Consider the following 21,750-nt stretch of genomic DNA (forward strand, 5'->3'; position numbering starts at 1 on the left):
CTGAATGCTGTGATCTATGTTCTCGCAGGGACTCAAATTGCTGCCACAGTAACCCAGGGTCGTCACCATGATGACTCCGGGTTACTGAGCTACAGAGAGCCTCACATACCATGCTGTATGCGCAGTGTCAGTGCTACAATATAATCCGTTGTAGTGAAAAAGCAATGCTGTGGATTAATGAAATGCAGGAAATAAATGTAGAAATAATTGATATGCTGCTTCTTTATTCAACAACAAAATCTGCACAAAAAAAAAAAAAAAAGCAGCGTGTGCACAGCAAGTGAAGATTCCCAGATTTTGCTGGGATGCGTTTTTCTCTGCAGTGTTGGTTAAAATCTGCAAGGAAAAAGCACGGGAAAAAAACCACTACATGTGCACATAGCCTTATAAGCAAAGTGATGGACCTTGCAATTTAATCATCCTTCTGGATCTCTGCAAATATCAGTTTAAAAAAAAAAAATAAAAATTAATAAAAATAGTGTGTAGTCTTCTTATACAAAACTGCCACTTACCTCCACACCATTAAGGGATAGAGCTGCAAGAGCACAACTTCCTTCAAGGAACGTGACCCACATTTTATCCTCGACAAACCTGCACCGATGAATAAATCGTTACCCCCGAACAGCAGAGTTCATTCGTTTTACATTAAAATAAATTAATAGTCTTCAGTATATTTTGTCCAGTGTGTGAACATGAGGAATGACACTATTGCTGGCCATTATATGGCCGGGATCCTGCATTTTGTAATCAGTTTTTCCTCTGCAGAATCTGTCGAATTTTCAGTCTCTGAGCTACTGAGTGTAAGCCAAGTGGTATGATGTCTCCCATACACAGCACACACAGACGCGAGGGCTTCCTGCTCTCCTGTGTCTATGTAACACACAGACAAGCAGCAGCATGGAGGACATTATACACGGGTACTGCGCAGTGCACCTGTGAATCCAGCGCTGACGTAGAAGTGCTCCTCACTACTCCACTGCACCCAAAATGTTGTAAACTCATATATAGGTTTTGAAAGCTCATTTAATAAAATTCTTACTGCATGTTCCATGGTGTAAAATAATGCAAAAAAACAATAGCAACACTATTTTGCCCCATGTGGTCTTCCAATGGCCTCAGGGTTGATGACATGAGCACTGATAATGAAGGTGGTCCTATCAGAGGGTAGTGGACGGGGCATAACTGATTAATATGCAACATAGCTGTAGAGAAAGACCTGGACCACACATCCAAAAATCTTAGTTTTTGAAGCCTTAAAAGGTGCGGTTCCGCGCACCAACCACCGCTGCCGCGACAATGCACCAGTAGGGCAAGTGACCTGGTGCCTCACAACAGCCATGCTGCAAGTCAGAGTCCCCTGCTGGTGCACAGTCGCTGCGGCAGTGGTTGGCATGCAGCGCCGCACCTTTTAAGGCTTCAGATAAGTCAGGGACCCACACAGAGGCTCGCTGTGAAGTGGCAGTGGCTTCATACTATGAGGGTAGCCTGGGCTATAGATTGTTTGTTCAAATGTAATAAGATTATCTGTGTATGTAAATAATCAAAATATAGATGTAGTTGCATAATTATCTGTGTGTCTATATGACAATCGCACAGACGCCATAATATGATTCTAAGCTGTATGTTCAAGAGTGGGTTAACCAGGGAGAGTGAACAAATGTACAAACAATGAACAGTGAAGGCCTTCATAGTGAAAGTCTTATCAGTGATTTCACACAAAGTAGGAATGTGTTATCTGTGGGATGAAATGTGTGTCCCAAGCCTCCCTATACGGCTTCGATGTGTGAGAAAAGACAGATTTTGATACTTTGTACATGTTTGAAGGTTGAAATGTAATACTAATATCTGATCTATTCATTACACGGGTCAGTCGCCTATACTGGCTCAAAGAGTGAACACAGTCTCTGTGATCATTGCTTCTGACTTCTTTATTATATCTGTACAGATAGCTAATTTGGCCCCGTGCCTCTGGTGCCCCGAACAAAGACTCCATCCGTGCTTTCCTTAACCAAGAATCAGCAAAAGAAGGGAATTTTGTTTACTTACCGTAAATTCCTTTTCTTCTAGCTCCTATTGGGAGACCCAGACAATTGGGTGTATAGCTTCTGCCTCCGGAGGCCACACAAAGTATTACACTTTAAAAAGTGTAACCCCTCCCCTCTGCCTATACACCCTCCCGTGCATCACGGGCTCCTCAGTTTTGGTGCAAAAGCAGGAAGGAGGAAACTTATAAATTGGTCTAAGGTAAATTCAATCCGAAGGATGTTCGGAGAACTGAAAACCATGAACCCAGAAACAATTCAACATGAACAACATGTGTACACAAAAGAACAACAGCCCGAAGGGAACAGGGGTGGGTGCTGGGTCTCCCAATAGGAGCTAGAAGAAAAGGAATTTACGGTAAGTAAACAAAATTCCCTTCTTCTTTGTCGCTCCATTGGGAGACCCAGACAATTGGGACGTCCAAAAGCAGTCCCTGGGTGGGTAAAAGAATACCTCGGTAATAGAGCCGTAAAACGGCCCCTTCCTACAGGTGGGCAACCGCCGCCTGAAGGACTCGCCTACCTAGGCTGGCATCTGCCGAAGCGTAGGTATGCACCTGATAGTGTTTCGTGAAAGTGTGCAGACTCGACCAGGTAGCCGCCTGACACACCTGCTGAGCCGTAGCCTGGTGCCGCAATGCCAAGGACGCACCCACGGCTCTGGTAGAATGGGCTTTCAGCCCTGAAGGAACCGGAAGCCCAGAAGAACGGTAGGCTTCAAGAATTGGTTCCTTGATCCACCGAGCCAAGGTTGACTTGGAAGCCTGCGACCCTTTACGCTGGCCAGCGACAAGGACAAAGAGCGCATCCAAGCGGCGCAGGGGCGCCGTACGAGAAATGTAGAGTCTAAGTGCTCTCACAAGATCTAACAAGTGCAAATCCTTTTCACATTGGTGAACTGGATGAGGGCAAAAAGAAGGTAAGGAGATATCCTGATTGAGATGAAAAGGGGATACCACCTTAGGGAGAAATTCCGGAACCGGACGCAGAACCACCTTGTCCTGGTGAAACACCAGGAAGGGGGCTTTGCATGACAGTGCAGCTAGCTCAGACACTCTCCGAAGTGATGTGACTGCCACTAGGAAGACCACCTTCTGCGAAAGGCGTGAAAGAGAAATATCTCTCATTGGCTCGAAAGGTGGTTTCTGAAGAGCCGTTAGCACCCTGTTCAGATCCCAGGGTTCTAGCGGACGCTTGTAAGGAGGGACTATGTGGCAAACTCCCTGCAGGAACGTGCGGACCTGCGGAAGCCTGGCTAGACGCTTTTGAAAAAACACAGAGAGCGCCGAGACTTGTCCCTTAATAGAGCCGAGAGACAAACCCTTTTCCATTCCGGATTGAAGGAAGGACAGAAAAGTGGGCAAGGCAAATGGCCAGGGAGTAAAACCCTGATCAGAGCACCAAGATAGGAAGATCCTCCACGTCCTGTGGTAGATCTTGGCGGACTTTGGTTTCCTGGCCTGTCTCATAGTGGCAATGACCTCTTGAGATAACCCTGAAGACGCTAGGATCCAGGACTCAATGGCCACACAGTCAGGTTGAGGGCCGCAGAATTCAGATGGAAAAATGGCCCTTGAGACAGTAAGTCTGGACGGTCTGGTAGTGCCCACGGTTGACCCACCGTGAGATGCCACAGATCCGGGTACCACGACCTCCTCGGCCAGTCTGGGGCGATGAGGATGGCGCGGCGGCAGTCGGACCTGATCTTGCGTAATACTCTGGGCAGTAGTGCCAGAGGAGGAAATACATAAGGCAGCCGAAACTGCGACCAATCCTGAACTAATGCGTCTGCCGCCAGAGCTCTGTGATCTTGAGACCGTGCCATGAATGCCGGGACCTTGTTGTTGTGCCGGGACGCCATTAGGTCGACGTCCGGCTTCCCCCAGCGGCAACAGATCTCTTGAAACACGTCCGGGTGAAGAGACCATTCCCCTGCGTCCATGCCCTGGCGACTGAGAAAGTCTGCTTCCCAGTTTTCTACGCCCGGGATGTGAACTGCGGAGATGGTGGAGGCTGTGGCTTCCACCCACAGCAGAATCCGCCGAACTTCCTGGAAGGCTTGCCGACTGCGTGTGCCGCCTTGGTGGTTGATGTATGCCACCGCCGTGGCGTTGTCCGACTGAATTCGGATCTGCCTGCCTTCCAGCCACGGCTGGAACGCCTTTAGGGCTAGATACACTGCCCTTATCTCCAGAACATTGATCTGAAGGGAGGACTCTGGCTGAGTCCAGGTACCCTGAGCCCTGTGGTGGAGGAAGACCGCTCCCCACCCTGACAGACTCGCGTCCGTCGTGACCACAGCCCAGGATGGGGGTAGGAATGATTTCCCCTTCGACAAAGAAGTGGGAAGAAGCCACCACTGAAGGGAGGCCTTGGCTGCCCGAGAAAGGGAGACGTTCCTGTCGAGGGACGTCGACTTCCTGTCCCATTTGCGGAGAATGTCCCATTGAAGTTGACGCAGATGAAACTGCGCAAATGGAACTGCCTCCATTGCTGCCACCATCTTCCCTAGGAAGTGCATGAGGCGCCTCAAGGGGTGCAACTGGGCTCGGAGAGATTGCACCCCTGTCCGTAGTGAACGCTGTTTGTCCAGCGGAAGTTTCACTATCGCTGAGAGAGTATGAAACTCCATCCCGAGATATGTCAGCGATTGGGTCGGTGTCAATTTTGACTTTGGGAAATTGATGATCCACCCGAATCTCTGGAGAGTCTCCAGAGCAATGTTCAGGCTGTGTTGGCATGCCACCCGAGAGGGGGCCTTGACAAGGAGATCGTCTAAGTAATGGATCACCGAGTGTCCTTGAGAGTGTAGGACTGCTACCACTGTTGCCATGACCTTGGTGAAGACCCGTGGGGCTGTCGCCAGGCCAAAAGGCAGCGCCACGAACTGAAGGTGTTTGTCCCCGATGGCGAAACGCAGGAAGCGCTGATGCTCTGGTGCAATCGGCACGTGGAGATAAGCATCCCTGATGTCGATTGATGCTAGGAAGTCTCCTTGGGACATCGAGGCGATGACGGAGCGGAGAGATTCCATCCGGAACCGCCTGGTTTTCACGTGTTTGTTGAGCAGTTTGAGGTCCAGAACGGGACGGAAAGATCCGTCCTTTTTTGGCACCACAAACAAGTTGGAGTAAAAACCGTGACCCCATTGCTGAAGGGGAACAGGGATCACCACTCCTTCTGCCTTCAGAGTGCTCACCGCCTGAAGAAGAGCATCGGCTCGCTCGGGGGGCGGAGATGTTCTGAAGAAACGAGTCGGAGGACGAGAGCGGAACTCTATCCTGTAACCGTGAGACAGAATGTCTCTCACCCATCGGTCTTGGACATGTGGCAACCAGGCGTCGCAAAAGCGGGAGAGCCTGCCACCGACCGAGGATGCGGTTTGGGGAGGCCGAAAGTCATGAGGAGGCCGTTTTGGGAGCGGTTCCTCCGGCGGTCTTTTTAGGACGTGACTTAGACCGCCATGAATCAGAGTTCCTCTGACCCTTCTGTGGCCTGTTGGACGAGGAGAATTGAGAATAGACCGAAAACTAATTACTCTAAAAACAATTTTTATTTATAAATATTAAAATTATAAGTTCAAGCTATATCTCATTGTATGTAGCTATAACGGTCAGTGAACACACATCCAGTCGTGCAGAGCTAGATATATATACTCTAAAGGGATATCAGACTAGGGAAATTAAGGATAGCCCAGTGAGGTTCTTTTTTTTGATAGAAATTGTAATATCAACTGAGATGTTAAAAAATGGCCAGGTCATAGATCCCTAGTCCTTCACCTTCCTGGCAGCGGAGGTAAACACCATAATGTTTCGGGCGCCCCCGCTCCTCGTCGGCTATCCCTAGTAGGCCCTAGAACTGCCTGTGTGTCAATAATTGACCTAAAGCCCAGAAAGTGTGGTTAGTGCTGAAGTCAGGATTATTCAATCACACTAGGTGCATAGTCAATATGCTGATTAGTATTAAGTATGTTAGCTAACATACTTAATACTAATCAGCATATTGACTATGCACCTAGTGTGATTGAATAATCCTGACTTCAGCACTAACCACACTTTCTGGGCTTTAGGTCAATTATTGACACACAGGCAGTTCTAGGGCCTACTAGGGATAGCCGACGAGGAGCGGGGGCGCCCGAAACATTATGGTGTTTACCTCCGCTGCCAGGAAGGTGAAGGACTAGGGATCTATGACCTGGCCATTTTTTAACATCTCAGTTGATATTACAATTTCTATCAAAAAAAAGAACCTCACTGGGCTATCCTTAATTTCCCTAGTCTGATATCCCTTTAGAGTATATATATCTAGCTCTGCACGACTGGATGTGTGTTCACTGACCGTTATAGCTACATACAATGAGATATAGCTTGAACTTATAATTTTAATATTTATAAATAAAGAAGGGAATTTTGTTTACTTACCGTAAATTCCTTTTCTTCTAGCTCCAATTGGGAGACCCAGACAATTGGGTGTATAGCTATTGCCTCCGGAGGCCACACAAAGTATTACACTTAAAAGTGTAAGGCCCCTCCCCTTCTGGCTATACACCCCCAGTGGGATCACTGGCTCACCAGTTTTAGTGCCAAAGCAAGAAGGAGGAAAGCCAATAACTGGTTTAAAGACCAATTCAATCCGAGGAAACATCGGAGAACTGAACCATACCACATGAACAACATGTGTACCCGAAAAAACAGAAAAACCCCCAGAAAACAGGGCGGGTGCTGGGTCTCCCAATTGGAGCTAGAAGAAAAGGAATTTACGGTAAGTAAACAAAATTCCCTTCTTTTTCGCTCCGAATTGGGAGACCCAGACAATTGGGACGTCCAAAAGCAGTCCCTGGGTGGGTAAAAGAATACCTCGTGATAGGGCCGTCAAACAGCCCTTTCCTACAGGTGGGCAATCGCCGCCTGAAGGACTTATCTACCTAGGCTGGCGTCTGCCGAAGCGTAGGTATGCACCTGAAAATGCTTGGTAAAAGTATGCAAACTCAATCAGGTAGGTGCCTGACACACCTGCTGAGCCATAGCCTGGTGCCGTAATGCCCAGGATGCACCCACGGCTCTGGTAGAATGGGCCTTCAGCCTTGAGAGAACCAGAAGCCCAGTAGAACTGTAGGTTTCAAGAATTGGTTCCTCGATCCCCTGAGCCAGGGTGGATTTGGAAGCTTGCGACTGTTTACGCCGACCAGCGACAAGGACAAAGAGTGCATCCGGGTGGCGCAGGAGCGCCATGCGGGAAGTAGAACCTGAGTGCTCTCACCAGAACCAACAGATGCAAATCTTTCTGAAATTGATGGACTGGACGAGGACACAAAGAAGGTGAGGTGATATCCTGATTGATATGAAAGTGGGATACCACCTCAGGGAGAAGTTCCGGACTCGGACGCAGAACTACCCTGACCTGGTGAAGGACCAGGAAGGGAGTTTGTATGAGAGCGTTGCTAGCTCGGAAACTCCCCTAAGAGACGAGACCGTTACTAGAAGGCCACTTCCCGTGAAAAGCGGGAAGGGAGACATCCTTCAAAGGCTCGAAAGGCGGCGTCTGGAGAGCAATTAGAACCTTGTTCAGATCCCAGGGCTCTAACGGCCGCTTGTACGGAGTGCTGAGAAGACAAACTCCCCGTAGGAACGTGCGTACCTGAGGAAGTCGTCGTTTCTGAAAAAAATACAGATAGCGCTGAGACTTGTCCCTAAAGGGAACTGAGCGACAACCCATTTTCCAACCTAGATTGCAGGAAGGAAGGAAACATAGACGATGCAACCGGCCAGGGAGAAACACCCTGCGCCGAGCACCGAGATAAGAATATCTTCCACGTCCTGTGGTCAATCTTGGCGGACGTTGGTATGCTAGCCTGTCTCATGGTGGCAACCACGTCCTGAGGTAATCCTGACGACACTAGGTTCCAGGACTCAATGCCACACCATCAGGTTGAGGGCCGTAGAATTCAGATGGAAGAATGGCCCTTGAGACAGCCAGTCTGATTGGTCTGGTAGTGCCCCCGGTTAGCCTACCGTGAGGCACCACAGAACCGGGTACCACAACATCCTCGGCCAATCTGTAGCGACGAGGATGGCGCGGCCGCAGTCGGTCCTGATCTAGCGCAGCACTCTGGGCAACAATGCCAGAGGTGGCACATAAGGTAGCTGGAACTGCGACCAATGCTGAACTAAGGCGTCTGCCGCCAGAGCTCGATGATTGTGAAACCGTGCCATAAAGCTGGCACATTGTTGTTGTGCCGTGACGCCATTAAATCGACGTCCGGCCTCTGTCAGCGGCGCCAGATGTCCTGAAACCTGTTCGGGTGAGGAGACCATACCCTTTCGGCCACACTCCGGCGACTTAGGAAGTCAGCTTCCTAGTTTTCCACGCCTGGGATGTGAACTGTGGATATGGTGGATGCCGTGTCTTCCACCCACGTCAGAACCTGCCGGACTTCCTGGAAGGCTTGCCGGTTGCGCGTTCTTCCTTGGTGGTTGATGTATGCCACCGCTGTGGAGTTGTCCGACTGAAGTCGGATTTGCTTGCTTTCCAGCTGCTGTTGGAAGGTTTGTAGGGCAAGATACACTGCTCTGTGTTCAAGAACATTGATCTGAAGGGTGGACTCTTGCTGAGTCCACGTACCCTGAGCGCTGTGGTGGAGAAAAACTGCTCCCCACCCTGATAGACTCGCGTCTGTCGTAACTATCGCCCAGGATGGGGATAGGAAGGACCTTCTTTTTGACCATGAGGTGGGAAGAAGCCACCACCGTAGGGATTCCTTGGCCGCCTGGGAAAGAAAGACGACTCTGTTGAGGGACGTCGACTCCTCGTCCCATTGGCGGAGAATGTCCCATTGTAGTGGACGCAGTGAAACTGCGCGAAAGGAACTGCCTCCCTTGCTACCATCTTACGTAGGAAGTGCATGAGGCGTCTCAATGTGTGCGACTGGTTCTTAAAGAAGAGATTGCAGCCCGTAGTGAATGCTGTTTGTCTAGCGGAAGCTTCACTATCGCTGAGAGAGTATGAAACTCTATGCCTAGATATGTTATCGATAGGGTCGGGGTCGGATCTGACTTTAAAAAGTTGATGATCCACCCAAAACCCTAGAGAGTCTCCAGCGCAACGTTCGGGCAGTGTTGGCATGTTTCCTAAGAGAGTGCGTTGACAAGTAGATCGTCTAAATACGGGATCACAGAGTGACCCTGAGTGCAGGACTGTGACTACTGCTGCCCTGACCTTGGCGAAGACCAGTGGGACTGTTGCTAGCCGGAAGGTAGAGCTACGAACAGAAGGTGTTCGTCTCCTATAACGAAGCGTAGAAACGCTAGTGCTCTGGATCAATCGGCACGTGTGGATAAGCATCCTTGATGCCTAATGATGCTAGGAAATCTCCTTGGGACATTGAGGCGATGACATGGCGGAGGGATTCCATCCGGAACCGCCTGGTGTCCACGAGCTTGCTGAGCAGTTTTAGATCCAGAACGGGACGGAACGGCCCGTTCTTATAGGCACCGCAAATAATTTGGGGTAAAAACCGTGACCTTGTTCCTGAAGAGGAACGGGGGTCATCACTCTTTCTGCCTATAGAGTGCACCCTGTTTGCAGAAGAGCAGCGGCTCGGCCGGGAGGTGGAGAAGTTCTGAAGAATCGAGTTGGAGGACGAGAAGTGAGCTCTATCCTGTACCCGTGAGACACAATGTCTCACACCCAACGGTCATTGACCTATGGCAGCTAAATATCGCCAAGGCGGGAGAGCCTGCTACCGACCGAGGATGCGGAGAGAGGAGGCCGCAAGTCATGAGGAAGCCGCCTTGGAAGCGGGTTTTCAGACTGTCGCTTTTTTGGGCGTGACTGAGCCCGCTAAGAATCTGAGCTCCTCTGATCCTTCTGAGTCCACATTGGACGAGGAAAAATGGGACCTGCCCGAGCCTCGAAAAGACCGAAACCCCGACTGCCTCTTGCTCTGTTGGGGTTTGTTGTGTCCGGGCTGAGGAAAGGATGAATCCTTACCCCTGGACTGTTTAATGGTTACATCCAAACGCTCACCAAACAGTCGGTCAGCAGAAAAAGGCAACTGGTTAAGCACCTTTTTTGGAAGCAGAATCTGCCTTCCATTCACTTAACGAGCAGACCAGGCTCTGCTTAAAAACACGGAGTAGCGGAGGCTACCGCCGCACGGTTCGCAGAGTCCAGGGCAACCTGAATCGCGTAAGAAACAAATGCAGACATTTGAGAGGTTAAGGATGCCACCTGCGGCACAGATGTACGTATAACCGTGTCAATCTGTGTAAGACAAGCTGAAATAGCTTGGAGTGCCCCAAGGGTGAGAATGCCGGAGCCAACGGTGCGCCGACAGCCTCATAGATGGATTTCGACCAGAGATCCATCTGTCTGTCAGTGGCATCTTTAAGTGCAGCTCCATCTCCCACTGCAACTATGGATCTAGCTACAAGCCTGGAGATTGGAGGATGCCGCTTGGGACACTGGGTCCAGTCCTTGACCACGTCAGGGGGCAGAGATAACGTGTATCCTAAGCCGTTTGGAGAAGCGCATATCTGGATAAGCGTGGTGTTCCTGGACTGCCTCTCTGAAGGCAGAGTGGTCCAGAAAAATACGTGAAGCTGACTCCTCCACTGGAGGAGCTGGGTGAGAAATAACCAACATTCTATTGATGGACGCTATAAGATTATTTACTATGGCGTCACCATCAGGTGTATCCAGATTGAGAGCGGTCTCAGGATCAGAATCCTGAGCCGCTACTTCCGCCTCATTACACAGAGAGTCCTTCTGCTAGGACCCTGATGAAACCGAGGGCCGCTCATAGTGAGCCCGCTTAGGCTGTCTGGGACTGACGTCCGTGCAGAGCCGTGACTCTGGGATGCGTGTGACATTCCCGGAGCTGTTAGTTGTTCACACTGAGGGGGGCCATGGATCAATGATTCAACAGTGCCCATGTTGTGAGAGACATGTCTGGACTGCTAGGCTTCTAGTATCATAGCCATAGTCTCAGAAAAACTGTCAGTAAATACTGCAGACACCGTCCTCATCCCCTGGCCATTAGCAGAGACTCCGGCTGTTGCATACAATGGGGGTCTATGTAACCTGCCGGCCGTATAGCCGTACATGCTGTACCGGCTGCATAGAAAAACATGTGGTTCTGCACCTTTGTTTTACACAGAGAATATGCTGATAACTCCTCCGCATAATCCAGGAGGGTATATACAACGTGCGACCAAACAGTGCAATGTATATAGTAGAAGCATATCTATAAGTGCACTTCTGCACTAGTGGGGTTAGCACCACAGGTGCTGCTTAACGCCTGTTGCAGCGATTGTGTGACTATCAGAATGCCAGGGTCTTCCACACTTGTCTCTGTATCGTACAGAAACTGACACTAATGGCTGCCGGCGTCCTGTATAGAGAAGGAAGCCGTGGGCGTGCCTGAGAAAGTGCGGGAATCCGGTTTCACAGTGCACACAGTGAGAGGGGTGGAGTATGCAAAACATACTCCAGCTCTCAGCGCTGCTGTGCTATGCAGCGTCACGCCCCTACCCTGACTGTCAGGGCTGTGGGCGGTAACGAAGGGGGACTAGGCCCAGAAGCCGGGGACTCGAGTTAATAAGCGCGGCCGGCATATCAGTGCTGGCCGGCGCGGAAGTCCCCGGCGCACCACAAATCCCAGCGGCGCCTTAAATAAAAATGGCGGCGGCGTTAGCGCGGTAGTCCCCCAATACACTAACACACCCAGCAACGCTGTGGTGTGCGATGGCACTAGTGTGGACAGCGCCGCTGTCCCTGGCGCACTAACACACCCAGCAGTGCTGCCGTGTGTCTGCGCGGTCCCCACAGGGACACCGAGTACCTCCATGTAGCAGGGCCATGTCCCTGAAGATACTCCGCTCCATGTCCAGCAGATACCAGGGGCTGTGGATGGAGCACGGCCTCAGTGCCTGGAGACCGATAGAATCCCACTTCACCCAGAGCCCTGTAAAAAGGGATGGGGAAGGAAGCCGCATGTGGGCTCCAGCCTCCGTACCCGCAATGGGTACCTCAACCTTAACAAACACCTCCGACATGAAGTGGGGTGAGAAGGGAGCATGCTGGGGGCCCTTAGTATGGGCCCTCTTTTCTTCCATCCGACATAGTCAGCAGCTGCTGCTGACTAAATAGTGGAGCTATGCGTGGATGTGTTGCCTCCTTCGCACAAAGCACAAAACTGGTGAGCCAGTGATCCCACTGGGGGTGTATAGCCAGAAGGGGAGGGGCCTTACACTTTTAAGTGTAATACTTTGTGTGGCCTCCGGAGGCAATAGCTATACACCCAATTGTCTGGGTCTCCCAATTCGGAGCGAAAAAGAAAATTGTTTTTAGAGTAATTAGTTTTCGGTCTATTAACAGTTGAATTCTCTAATTCTTATTAAAATTGGTGTGTAATACGAGGAGAATTGAGACCTGGCTGAGGGCCGAAAGGACCGAAACCTCGATTGTACCTTCCGTTGTTGAGGTCTGTTTGGTTTGGACTGGGGTAAGGACGAGTCCTTTCCCTTGGATTGTTTAATGATTTCATCCAATTGCTCGCCAAACAGGCGGTCGCCAGAAAATGGCAAACCGGTTAAGAACTTTTTGGAAGCAGAGTCTGCCTTCCATTCACGTAGCCACATGGCCCTGCGGACTGCCACCGAATTGGCGGATGCTACCGCCGTACGGCTCGCAGAGTCCAGGACAGCATTCATGGCGTAGGACGCAAACGCCGACGCCTGGATCTAGCCGCCAGTCTAGAGATTGGAGGATCCACCTTGGGACACTGAGCCCAACCCTTGACTACGTCAGGGGGGAAGGGATAACGTGTGTCATTAATGCGCTTAGTAAAGCGCTTATCTGGAAAAGCTCGGTGTTTCTGGACTGTATCTCTGAAGTCAGAGTGATCAAGAAACGCACTCCGTGTACGTTTGGGAAACCTAAAATGGAATTTCTCTTGCTGAGAAGCTGACTCCTCAATCTGAGGAGTTGGAGGAGAAAGATCCAACACCTGATTGATGGACGCTATAAGGTCGTTTACTATGGCGTCCCCTTCAGGTGTATCAAGGTTGAGAGCGGCGTCAGAATCAGAGCCCTGATCTGCCACCTCCGCTTCATCCTCCAGAGAGTCCTCATGCTGAGACCCTGAACACTGTGATGAAGTCGAGGGAAGCTCCCGGCGAGCCCGCTTAGCCGGTCTGGGACTGCGGTCCGTGTCAGAGTCCTCACCGTGGGACCTATGAGTCGCCCCAGGAGCACTTTGCTGCGCCGACCGAGGGGGGTCTGAGGGAAAAGGTTCAACAGTGCCCGGGGCCTGTGTTACAGGTCTGGACTGCAAAGCTTCTAGTATCTTAGCAGACCATTTATCCATAGACTCAGAAAGTTTGTCAGCGAATACTGCAAACTCTGTCCCTGTCACCTGGACAGTGGCAGCAGGTGGTTCTACCTGGGCCGAGGGTCCCACCAGTGGCAGAGGCTCCGGCTGAGTGAGTGTCACAGGGGCCGAGCATTGCACACAATGAGGGTAGGTGGAACCTGCAGGTAGCATAGCCGCACATGAGGTACAGGTTGCAAAGTAAGCCTGTGCCTTGGCACCCTTGCTTTTTGCGGACGACATGCTGTTGTCTCCTCTTAGAGCAATCAGAGAGGGTATATAGCCAAAGCACCAGTGCGGCCGTACAGAGTAAATGTATACAATATAAGCATATAAATATACACTTCGGCACCCAGGGGGGCAAGCACCTAGTAACAGGTGCGGCTTACCGACCGCCCTCAGCGTTTGTGTGACCACCAGATTCCCTGCCTGGGCCTCCCAGAGCTGTGGAGCTCGTCTCTGAAGTTCTCCAGCGTCAGAAGTGCTGATAGGAATGGCTGCCAGCGTTCTGAGAGGAGGAGGGAGCCGTGGGCGTGCCTTAGAAAGTGCGGGAATCTGGTGCCCCACGGTGCTCAGTGAGGGGGGAGGAGGATACTAAGTATGCTCCAGCCCTCAGCGCTGACGTCCCGTGCAGCGTCCCGCCCTTACCCCTGACTGGCAGGCCCGGGGGCGGGAATATGCGGTACTAGGCCGCAAAAGCCGGGGACTTAAGTTATAAGCGCGGCCGGCAAACAAGCGCGGTCAGCGTGGTAGTCCCGGCGCACAAACACAACCAGCAGCTGCTGCAGCGTCCATTAGACAGGCGCTCTATGCGCCGTCCCCAAGGGGACACAGAGTACCTCAGAGGAGCAGGGCCTGTCCCTGACGATACCCGGTCTCCTGTCCAGCAGATTCCCCCAGGGGCTGCGGAGGGAGCACGGTCCCAGTGCCTGGTGACCGGTTAGGATCCCACTTCACCCAGAGCCCCTAAGGGATGGGGAAGGAAAACAGCATGTGGCTCCAGCCTTTGTACCCGCAATGGGTACCTCAACCTTAACAGCACCGCCGACCAGAGTGGGGTGAGAAGGGAGCATGCCGGGGGCCCTGTTATGGGCCCTCTTTTCTTCCATCCGATATAGTCAGCAGCTGCTGCTGACTAAATTGTGGAGCTTGCGTGCATGTGTGCCTCCTTCAACACAAAGCATAAAAACTGAGGAGCCCGTGATGCATGGGGGGGTGTATAGGCAGAGGGGAGGGGTTTACACTTTTAAGTGTAATACTTTGTGTGGCCTCCGGAGGCAGAAGCTATACACCCAATTGTCTTGGTCTCCCAATGGAGCGACAAAGAAACATTAGTGCATGCCCTCATCATCTCCCGCCTTGACTACTGCAACCTCCTGCTCTCTGGCCTCCCTTCCAACACTCTTGCACCCCTCCACGCTTAATCCACCTCTCCCCTCACTACTCCCCAGCCTCGATACTCTGCCAATCCCTTCACTGGCTTCCCAACGACTCCAGTTCAAAACATTAACCATGACATACGAAGCCATCCACAACCTGTCTCTTCCTTACATCTGTGACCTAGTCTCCCGGTACCTACCTGCACACAACCTCAGATCCTCACAAGATCTCCTTCTCTACTCCCCTCTCATCTCCTCTTCCCACAATCGTGTACAAGATTTCTCCCGTGCCTCTCCCATACTCTGGAACGCTCTACCTCAGCATATCAGATTCTCCCCTACCGTGGAAAGCTTCAAGAGGAACCTCAAGACCCACCTCTTCCAACAAGCCTACAACCTACAATAATCCTCAGTCCAGTAGACCACTGCACAACCAGCTCTGTCCTCACCTATTGTACCATCACCCATTCCCTGTAGACTGTGAGCCCTCGTGGGCAGGGTCCTCTCTCCTCCTATACCAGTCTGTTTTGTACTGTTAATGATTGTTGTACGTATACCCTCTTTCACTTGTAAAGCGCCATGGAATAAATGGCGCTATAATAATAAATAATAATAATAAATAATAATTAGCAGTCTTACCTAAATTTCTCCCTTGACAATACAGTCCGATCAGAATGTTAAACCAAGAACCTCATGTTCAGGTATATAACGTTTTGCCTAGAGGCATTAGATCAACTGATTATTTTTGGATGTGCGGTTCATGTCTAATTCTCCAGTTATGTTACATGACTGATTAATATGTTTAGTGGAAAATGAGGCTCCAGGACAGAGGACCCGTGACAGGACACTGGCACCAAGAGCGATGGCAATAAATGTTGCAGCAGGGGGTGAGCAGCAATGATGACGTCACATCTACACGTACCATCGGCCACCGTGCAAAATCTGAAAATAATGTCCGTGTGTCCTGACAGGTATGTGTGCTTCCAATGCTAAAGTCACGAACCCTTTAAAAGGCAATCGGTCAGCAGGTTTTTTTATGTAAGCTGCAAGGGTTTAAACATAGAATTCAGGGATACCTGTTTTGTCAAGGTCTGATCTGTTGTTTATTTGATATGTTTAACACTAGAACTACTGGACTCGTGACACCTATATAGAAATACATAGTGCAAAGTAGTCAAAATGACTACCTCAGTAGTTCTAGTGTTAAGCAGCAGGACCCTTATGGCAGGACTACAAAGTCACCCCTCCTCTGATTGACACCTCACTGTCCATGTACAATCTCTATTGAGAGCCTGGTGTGGGCGGGGTTAGCTTTCTCAGCTCTGCTACATGGCTAAAATCAAAAAATTCTGGTTGTGTCCGAACGGCTGCAGCCAGTAATCTAAGTGATACATCATTGGATTCAGCATCTCTTTGCTTACCTCATGCTGCTCTCAGAAGAGGTAACAAAAACCTGCTGACAGATTCCCTTTAAAGTGTTAAAACTAAATAAAAAACTATTCATGCTTCATGATCTAGTCTCTGCACTTTAGGGGAAATTCCATCTCAAACTGAAACTCCAGACTTGGTACAAGTTTGCATTGATCTCCGACTACAGGAAATCTTAGAGGATAAGAATCTGTCAAGGGCAGGGTGTAGGAGGACAGAGCAAGTCTTTTCGGTTATGGAAATCTCAGGCATAAAAACATTTTCTACCCAAAAAGCTGAACGTTTACTTGGGGGTTTTCCCATTTGTGGTTCGATTTATGTGCAATCAAGAACGCTAACCTTATAAGTATGACCTCTCCGTAGCCGGCAAACTGCTGCAGCAACTCATCAATTAGACTGTCATCAAAATAGTTGTCCTGCGGGGATGTGCTTTGTATGGAGACCATGATGGTCCCGTCCGGCGGCCCCTGGGTCGCTATGACTTCTTTATAGATCTTCTGTCGCTCTTCGGCCTCAGTCTCAAATATATCTATATCCATCAGTGCAACAACCGGCCTTCATAACGAGGATACAAAGTGCGTCAGTGGCAATAAACACACATATACCAGGTATCGGGACGTAATAATCTGCACCAAGGATTACCTGTGATCGGAGGTCTTCAGCTCCGCTCGGCCATAGTGCAGCAATGTACCTGGATTCCAGGTATAAGGAATGTTTCGCCCTTCTTGTAAACTTGAATTCAGGAGATCTAAATCTTCAGCTGAAAAAAAAAAAAAAAAAAATGAAAAAAAATAAATAAATAATCAAATAAAAACATTTTGTAAATTCTAACACAATTTATGCCCAAGATAGGTCAAAAAAGAATTTTGTTTACTTACCGTAAATTCTTTTTCTTGTAGTTCCGACATGGGAGACCCAAACCATGGGTGTATAGCTAGCGCCTCCGGAGGACACACAAAGCACTACACTCAAATGTGTAGCTCCTCCCTCCGGGCTATATACACCCCCTGGATGACAATCTACCCAGTTCAGTGCAAAAGCTGAAGGAGGACATCCACCCATAAGTAGAGATAGAGTAAAACTCGGCAAAACCAGAACTCTGTCTACTAACAACAGCCGTGAAACACACGGAACAAAAACTGCCAACAGGCAACAGGGAGGGTGCTGGGTCTCCCATGTCGGAACTACAAGAAAAAGAATTTACGGTAAGTAAACAAAATTCTCTTTTTTCTTTATCGTTCCTTCCATGGGAGACCCAAACCATGGGACGTTCCAAAGCAGTCCATGGGTGGGAAATAAACTAAACTGAGAAGTAGGCAAAACCTAACTTCACAAATGGGCGACAGCCGCCTGAAGGATGCGTCTGCCCAAGCTCGCATCTGCCGAAGCATGAGCATGCACTTGGTAGTGCTTAGAAAAAGTGTGCAGACTGGACCAAGTGGCAGCCTGACACACCTGCTGAGCCGTAGCCTGGTGTCTGAAAGCCCAGGAGGCACCGACAGCTCTGGTCGAGTGCGCCTTAATCCCCGGCGGGGGAGGCACCTGAGAACACTGGTAGGCATCGGCGATAGCCGACCTAACCCAACGAGCCAGGGTCGGTTTAGACGCCGAGAGGCCCTTGCGCTGACCCGTGGTTAGCACAAAAAGTGAGGTGCACCGCCGAAAGACGGCGGTGCGAGACACAGATTCGGAGCGCCCGCACCAAATCCAAGGTGTGCAACGCCTTCTCAAAGCGATGCACAGGGGCCGGACAAAGAGAGGGCAATGAAATGTCCTGGTTAAGGTGGAAGGAAGACACCACCTTAGGGAGAAAGTCCGGAGTCGGACGCAGAACCACCTTGTCTTGGTGAAACACCAAAAAGGGGGATTCCGAAGAAAGCGCAGCCAAATCAGAAACTCTCCTGAGAGAAGTTATGGCTACTAGAAAGACAACTTTCTGTGAAAGTCTAGACAAAGAAACTTCCCTGAGAGGCTCAAAAGGGGGTTTCTGTAAGGCCGTGAGGACCAGATTAAGGTCCCAGGGATCCAAGGGCCGTCGGTAAGGAGGGATGATGTGAGATGCGCCCTGCATGAAGGTGCGCACCTGAGCCAGTCGGGCGATACGCCGCTGGAACAATACCGACAAAGGCGACACCTGTCCCTTAAGGGAATTGAGGGACAGACCCAACTGCAGACCTGACTGTAGAAAAGACAGGATGGTCGGCAAGGCGAACGGCCAAGGAGCATGGCCGGAAGAGCGACACCAGGACAGGAAAATTCTCCAAGTCCTGTGGTAAATCTTAGCCGAGGAAGACTTCCGAGCCTGAGTCATGGTGGAGATGACCTCAGAGGGAATGCCTGAAGCCGTCAGGATCCAGGACTCAAGAGCCACGCCGTCAATCTGAGAGCCGCAGAATTCTGGCGGAAGAACGGACCTTGAGAGAGAAGGTCTGGGCGGTCCGGGAGATGCCACGGCACCTCTACGGACAGGCGGAGCAGATCTGGGTACCAGGCTCGCCTGGGCCAGTCCGGAGCAATGAGTATGACTCGACGGCCCTCCATTCGGATCTTGCGCAGAACCCTGGGCAAGAGCGCTAGAGGGGGAAACACATAGGCCAGACTGAACTGAGACCAATCCTGAACCAGTGCGTCTGCTGCGAAGGCTTGAGGATCGTGGGAGCGAGCCACGTAAACCGGAACCTTGTTGTTGTGCCGGGAAGCCATTAGATCTACTTCCGGAGTGCCCCACTTGCGGCAGATCGATCTGAACACTGACGGATGCAGGGCCCACTCGCCGCCGTACACGGTTTGACGGCTGAGATAATCGGCCTCCCAGTTTTCCACGCCTGGGATGTGGACTGCGGATATGGTGGACTTTGAGTCCTCCGTCCACTGGAGGATTCGTTGAACCTCCAACATCGCCAGGCGGCTGTGAGTTCCGCCCTGGTGATTGATGTAGGCAACCGCTGTAGCGTTGTCCGACTGAACCCGAATGTGCTTGCCCGCCAATAGGTGGTGAAAGTCTAGGAGAGCTAGAAACACAGCTCTGATTTCCAGCACATTGATCGGGAGGGCTGATTCGGACGGAGTCCAAGTGCCCTGTGCTCGGTGATGGAGAAATACCGCTCCCCAGCCGGAGAGACTGGCATCCGTGGTGAGGATCACCCAGGACGGAGTCAGGAAGGAACGTCCCTGTGAAAGGGAGAGGGGCTGAAGCCACCACTGAAGGGAGTTCCTGGCCTGTGATGACAGAGCCACCAGCCTGTCCAAGGAAGAGATCCGCTTGTCCCAACAGCGGAGAATGTCCAGCTGCAAGGGACGCAGATGGAACTGGGCAAAGGGAACCGCTTCCATGGACGCCACCATCTGACCCAGCACCTGCATGAGGTGTCTGATGGAATGACGGCGGTGCCTCAGCAGAGAGCGCACCGCCAGACGAAGGGACTGCTGTTTGACTAAGGGCAACTTGACAAGTGCCGGCAGAGTCTCGAATTGCATCCCTAGGTACAAAAGTACCTGGGTCGGGGTCAGAGTCGACTTGGGGAGGTTGACAAGCCACCCGAACTGAATTAGCGTGGTGACAGTGAGAGAGACACTCCGCTGGCAGTCTACAGTGGATGAGGCCTTCACTACTAGAAGGTCGTCCAGGTAAGGAATCACTGCTAATCCCTGGAGGTGCAGGACCGCAACCACTGCTGCCATGATCTTGGTGAACACTCGAGGGGCCGTGGCTAAGCCAAAGGGAAGAGCCACGAACTGGAAGTGTTCCTCTCCGATTGCAAAGCGTAGCCAGCGCTGGTGTGAGACCGCAATAGGCACATGCAGATAGGCATCTCTGATGTCGATGGATGCCAGAAAATCTCCCTGGGTCATTGAGGCAATGACCGATCTCAGAGATTCCATGCGAAAGTGCCGCACCTGAACATGCTTGTTGAGAAGCTTGAGATCCAGGATGGGTCGGGAGGAACCGTCCTTTTTGGGGACTAGAAAGAGGTTTGAGTAGAAACCGCTGAACCGTTCCCGGGCGGGGACCGGAACAATTACACCGTTGGCCTGCAGGGATGCCACGGCCTGAGAGAAGGCGGCGGCTTTGGAGCAGGGGGGGGTGGACAGAAAAAATCTGTTTGGCGGGCTGGAAGAAAAAGGTATCCTGTAGCCGTGGGTGATGATATCCCGCACCCACTGATCGGAGACGTGTTGCAACCACACGTCGCCAAAGTGGGAGAGCCTGCCACCGACCAAGGACTTTGCTGGCGCGGCCAGATAGTCACGAGGAGGCTGCCTTGGTGGCAGCGGCTCCTCCGGTCTTTTGAGGACGCGGCTTTGCGCGCCAGTTGGATTTACGATCCTTGGCGGGAGTGGACGAGGCCGAGGGCTTAGAGGATGACCAGTTAGAGGAACGAAAGGAACGAAACCTCGCTTGGTTCCTGCCCTGGGCAGGTTTCTTGGCTTTAGTTTGTGGCAAGGAAGTACTCTTCCCGCCAGTAGCCTCCTTAATTATGTCATCAAGCTGTTCCCCAAACAGCCGGGACCCAGTAAAAAAGAGAATTTTGTTTACTTACCGTAAATTCTTTTTCTTATAGTTCCGACATGGGAGACCCAGACCATGGGTGTATGCTACTGCCCCCCGGAGGACACACAAAGTTACTACACTCAAAAACGTGTAGCTCCTCCCTCCTAGCATATACACCCCCTGCCAGCCAGATCTAGCCAGTTTAGTGCAAAAGCTGAAGGAGGACATCCACCCACAAGAAGAGACGGAGTAAAATCCGGCAGAACCGGAACCTCTGTCTACAACAATAACAGCCGGTGAAGACACACGGAACAAGAAACCTGCCAACAGGCAATAGGGAGGGTGCTGGGTCTCCCATGTCGGAACTATAAGAAAAAGAATTTACGGTAAGTAAACAAAATTCTCTTTTTCTTTATCGTTCCTTTATGGGAGACACAGACCATGGGACGTTCCAAAGCAGTCCATGGGTGGGAATAAACAGACACTGAGAAGCAGGCAAACCTAACTTCACAAATGGGCGACAGACGCCGGAAAAATACGTCTGCCCAAGCCCGCGTCTGCCAAAGCATGCATGCCTTGGGTAGTGCTTCGAAAAAGTATGCAGACTAATTCGAGCTGGAGTCTGACAGACCTACTGAGCCGTAACCTGGTGCCTGAAAGCCCAAAAAGGCGCCGACAGGTCTGATCAAATGTGCTCTGATCCCCGCGGGGAAGGCACTTGAGTACACTTGTAGGTCTCGGAAATGGCCGACCTAAGCCAACGAACCAGGGTCGGCATAGATGCCGAGAGACCGCTACGCTGACAAACAGTCAGCACCAGAGAGGTGCACCGCCTAATAACGGCGGTGCGAGACACATAGATCCGGAGCGGCCGCACCAGATCCAGGATATGCAACGCTTCCTTAAGCGATGAATAGGAGCCGGACAAAAGGAAGGCAGGAAAATTGCCCCGAATAAGGTGGAAGCAGTAACCGCCTTAGGGAAAAAGTCCGGAGTCGGATGAAGACCACCTTGTCTTGATGCAAAAGACCAAAAAAA

The 21,750-nt window shown here is 51.0% G+C and overlaps 1 protein-coding gene across 8 annotated transcripts in view; it reads right to left on the minus strand.

Annotated features, from left to right (window-relative positions):
- The window catches only part of SYNJ1 (synaptojanin 1), a 191,692-nt gene that overhangs the window by 61,264 nt on the left and 108,678 nt on the right, over positions 1-21,750 (minus strand). For all 8 annotated transcript variants that reach the window (XM_075335047.1, XM_075335051.1, XM_075335048.1 and 5 more), the window contains 3 exons: positions 16,863-16,980; positions 16,560-16,775; positions 513-591 (listed from right to left, as the gene is read on the minus strand). In XM_075335047.1, the coding sequence (XP_075191162.1) occupies positions 513-591; positions 16,560-16,775; positions 16,863-16,980 (413 nt within the window). The remainder of the gene's footprint in view (positions 1-512; positions 592-16,559; positions 16,776-16,862; positions 16,981-21,750) is intronic.

The sequence above is a fragment of the Anomaloglossus baeobatrachus genome, chromosome 2 (genome assembly GCF_048569485.1).
Source record: "Anomaloglossus baeobatrachus isolate aAnoBae1 chromosome 2, aAnoBae1.hap1, whole genome shotgun sequence".
NCBI lineage: Eukaryota > Metazoa > Chordata > Amphibia > Anura > Aromobatidae > Anomaloglossus > Anomaloglossus baeobatrachus.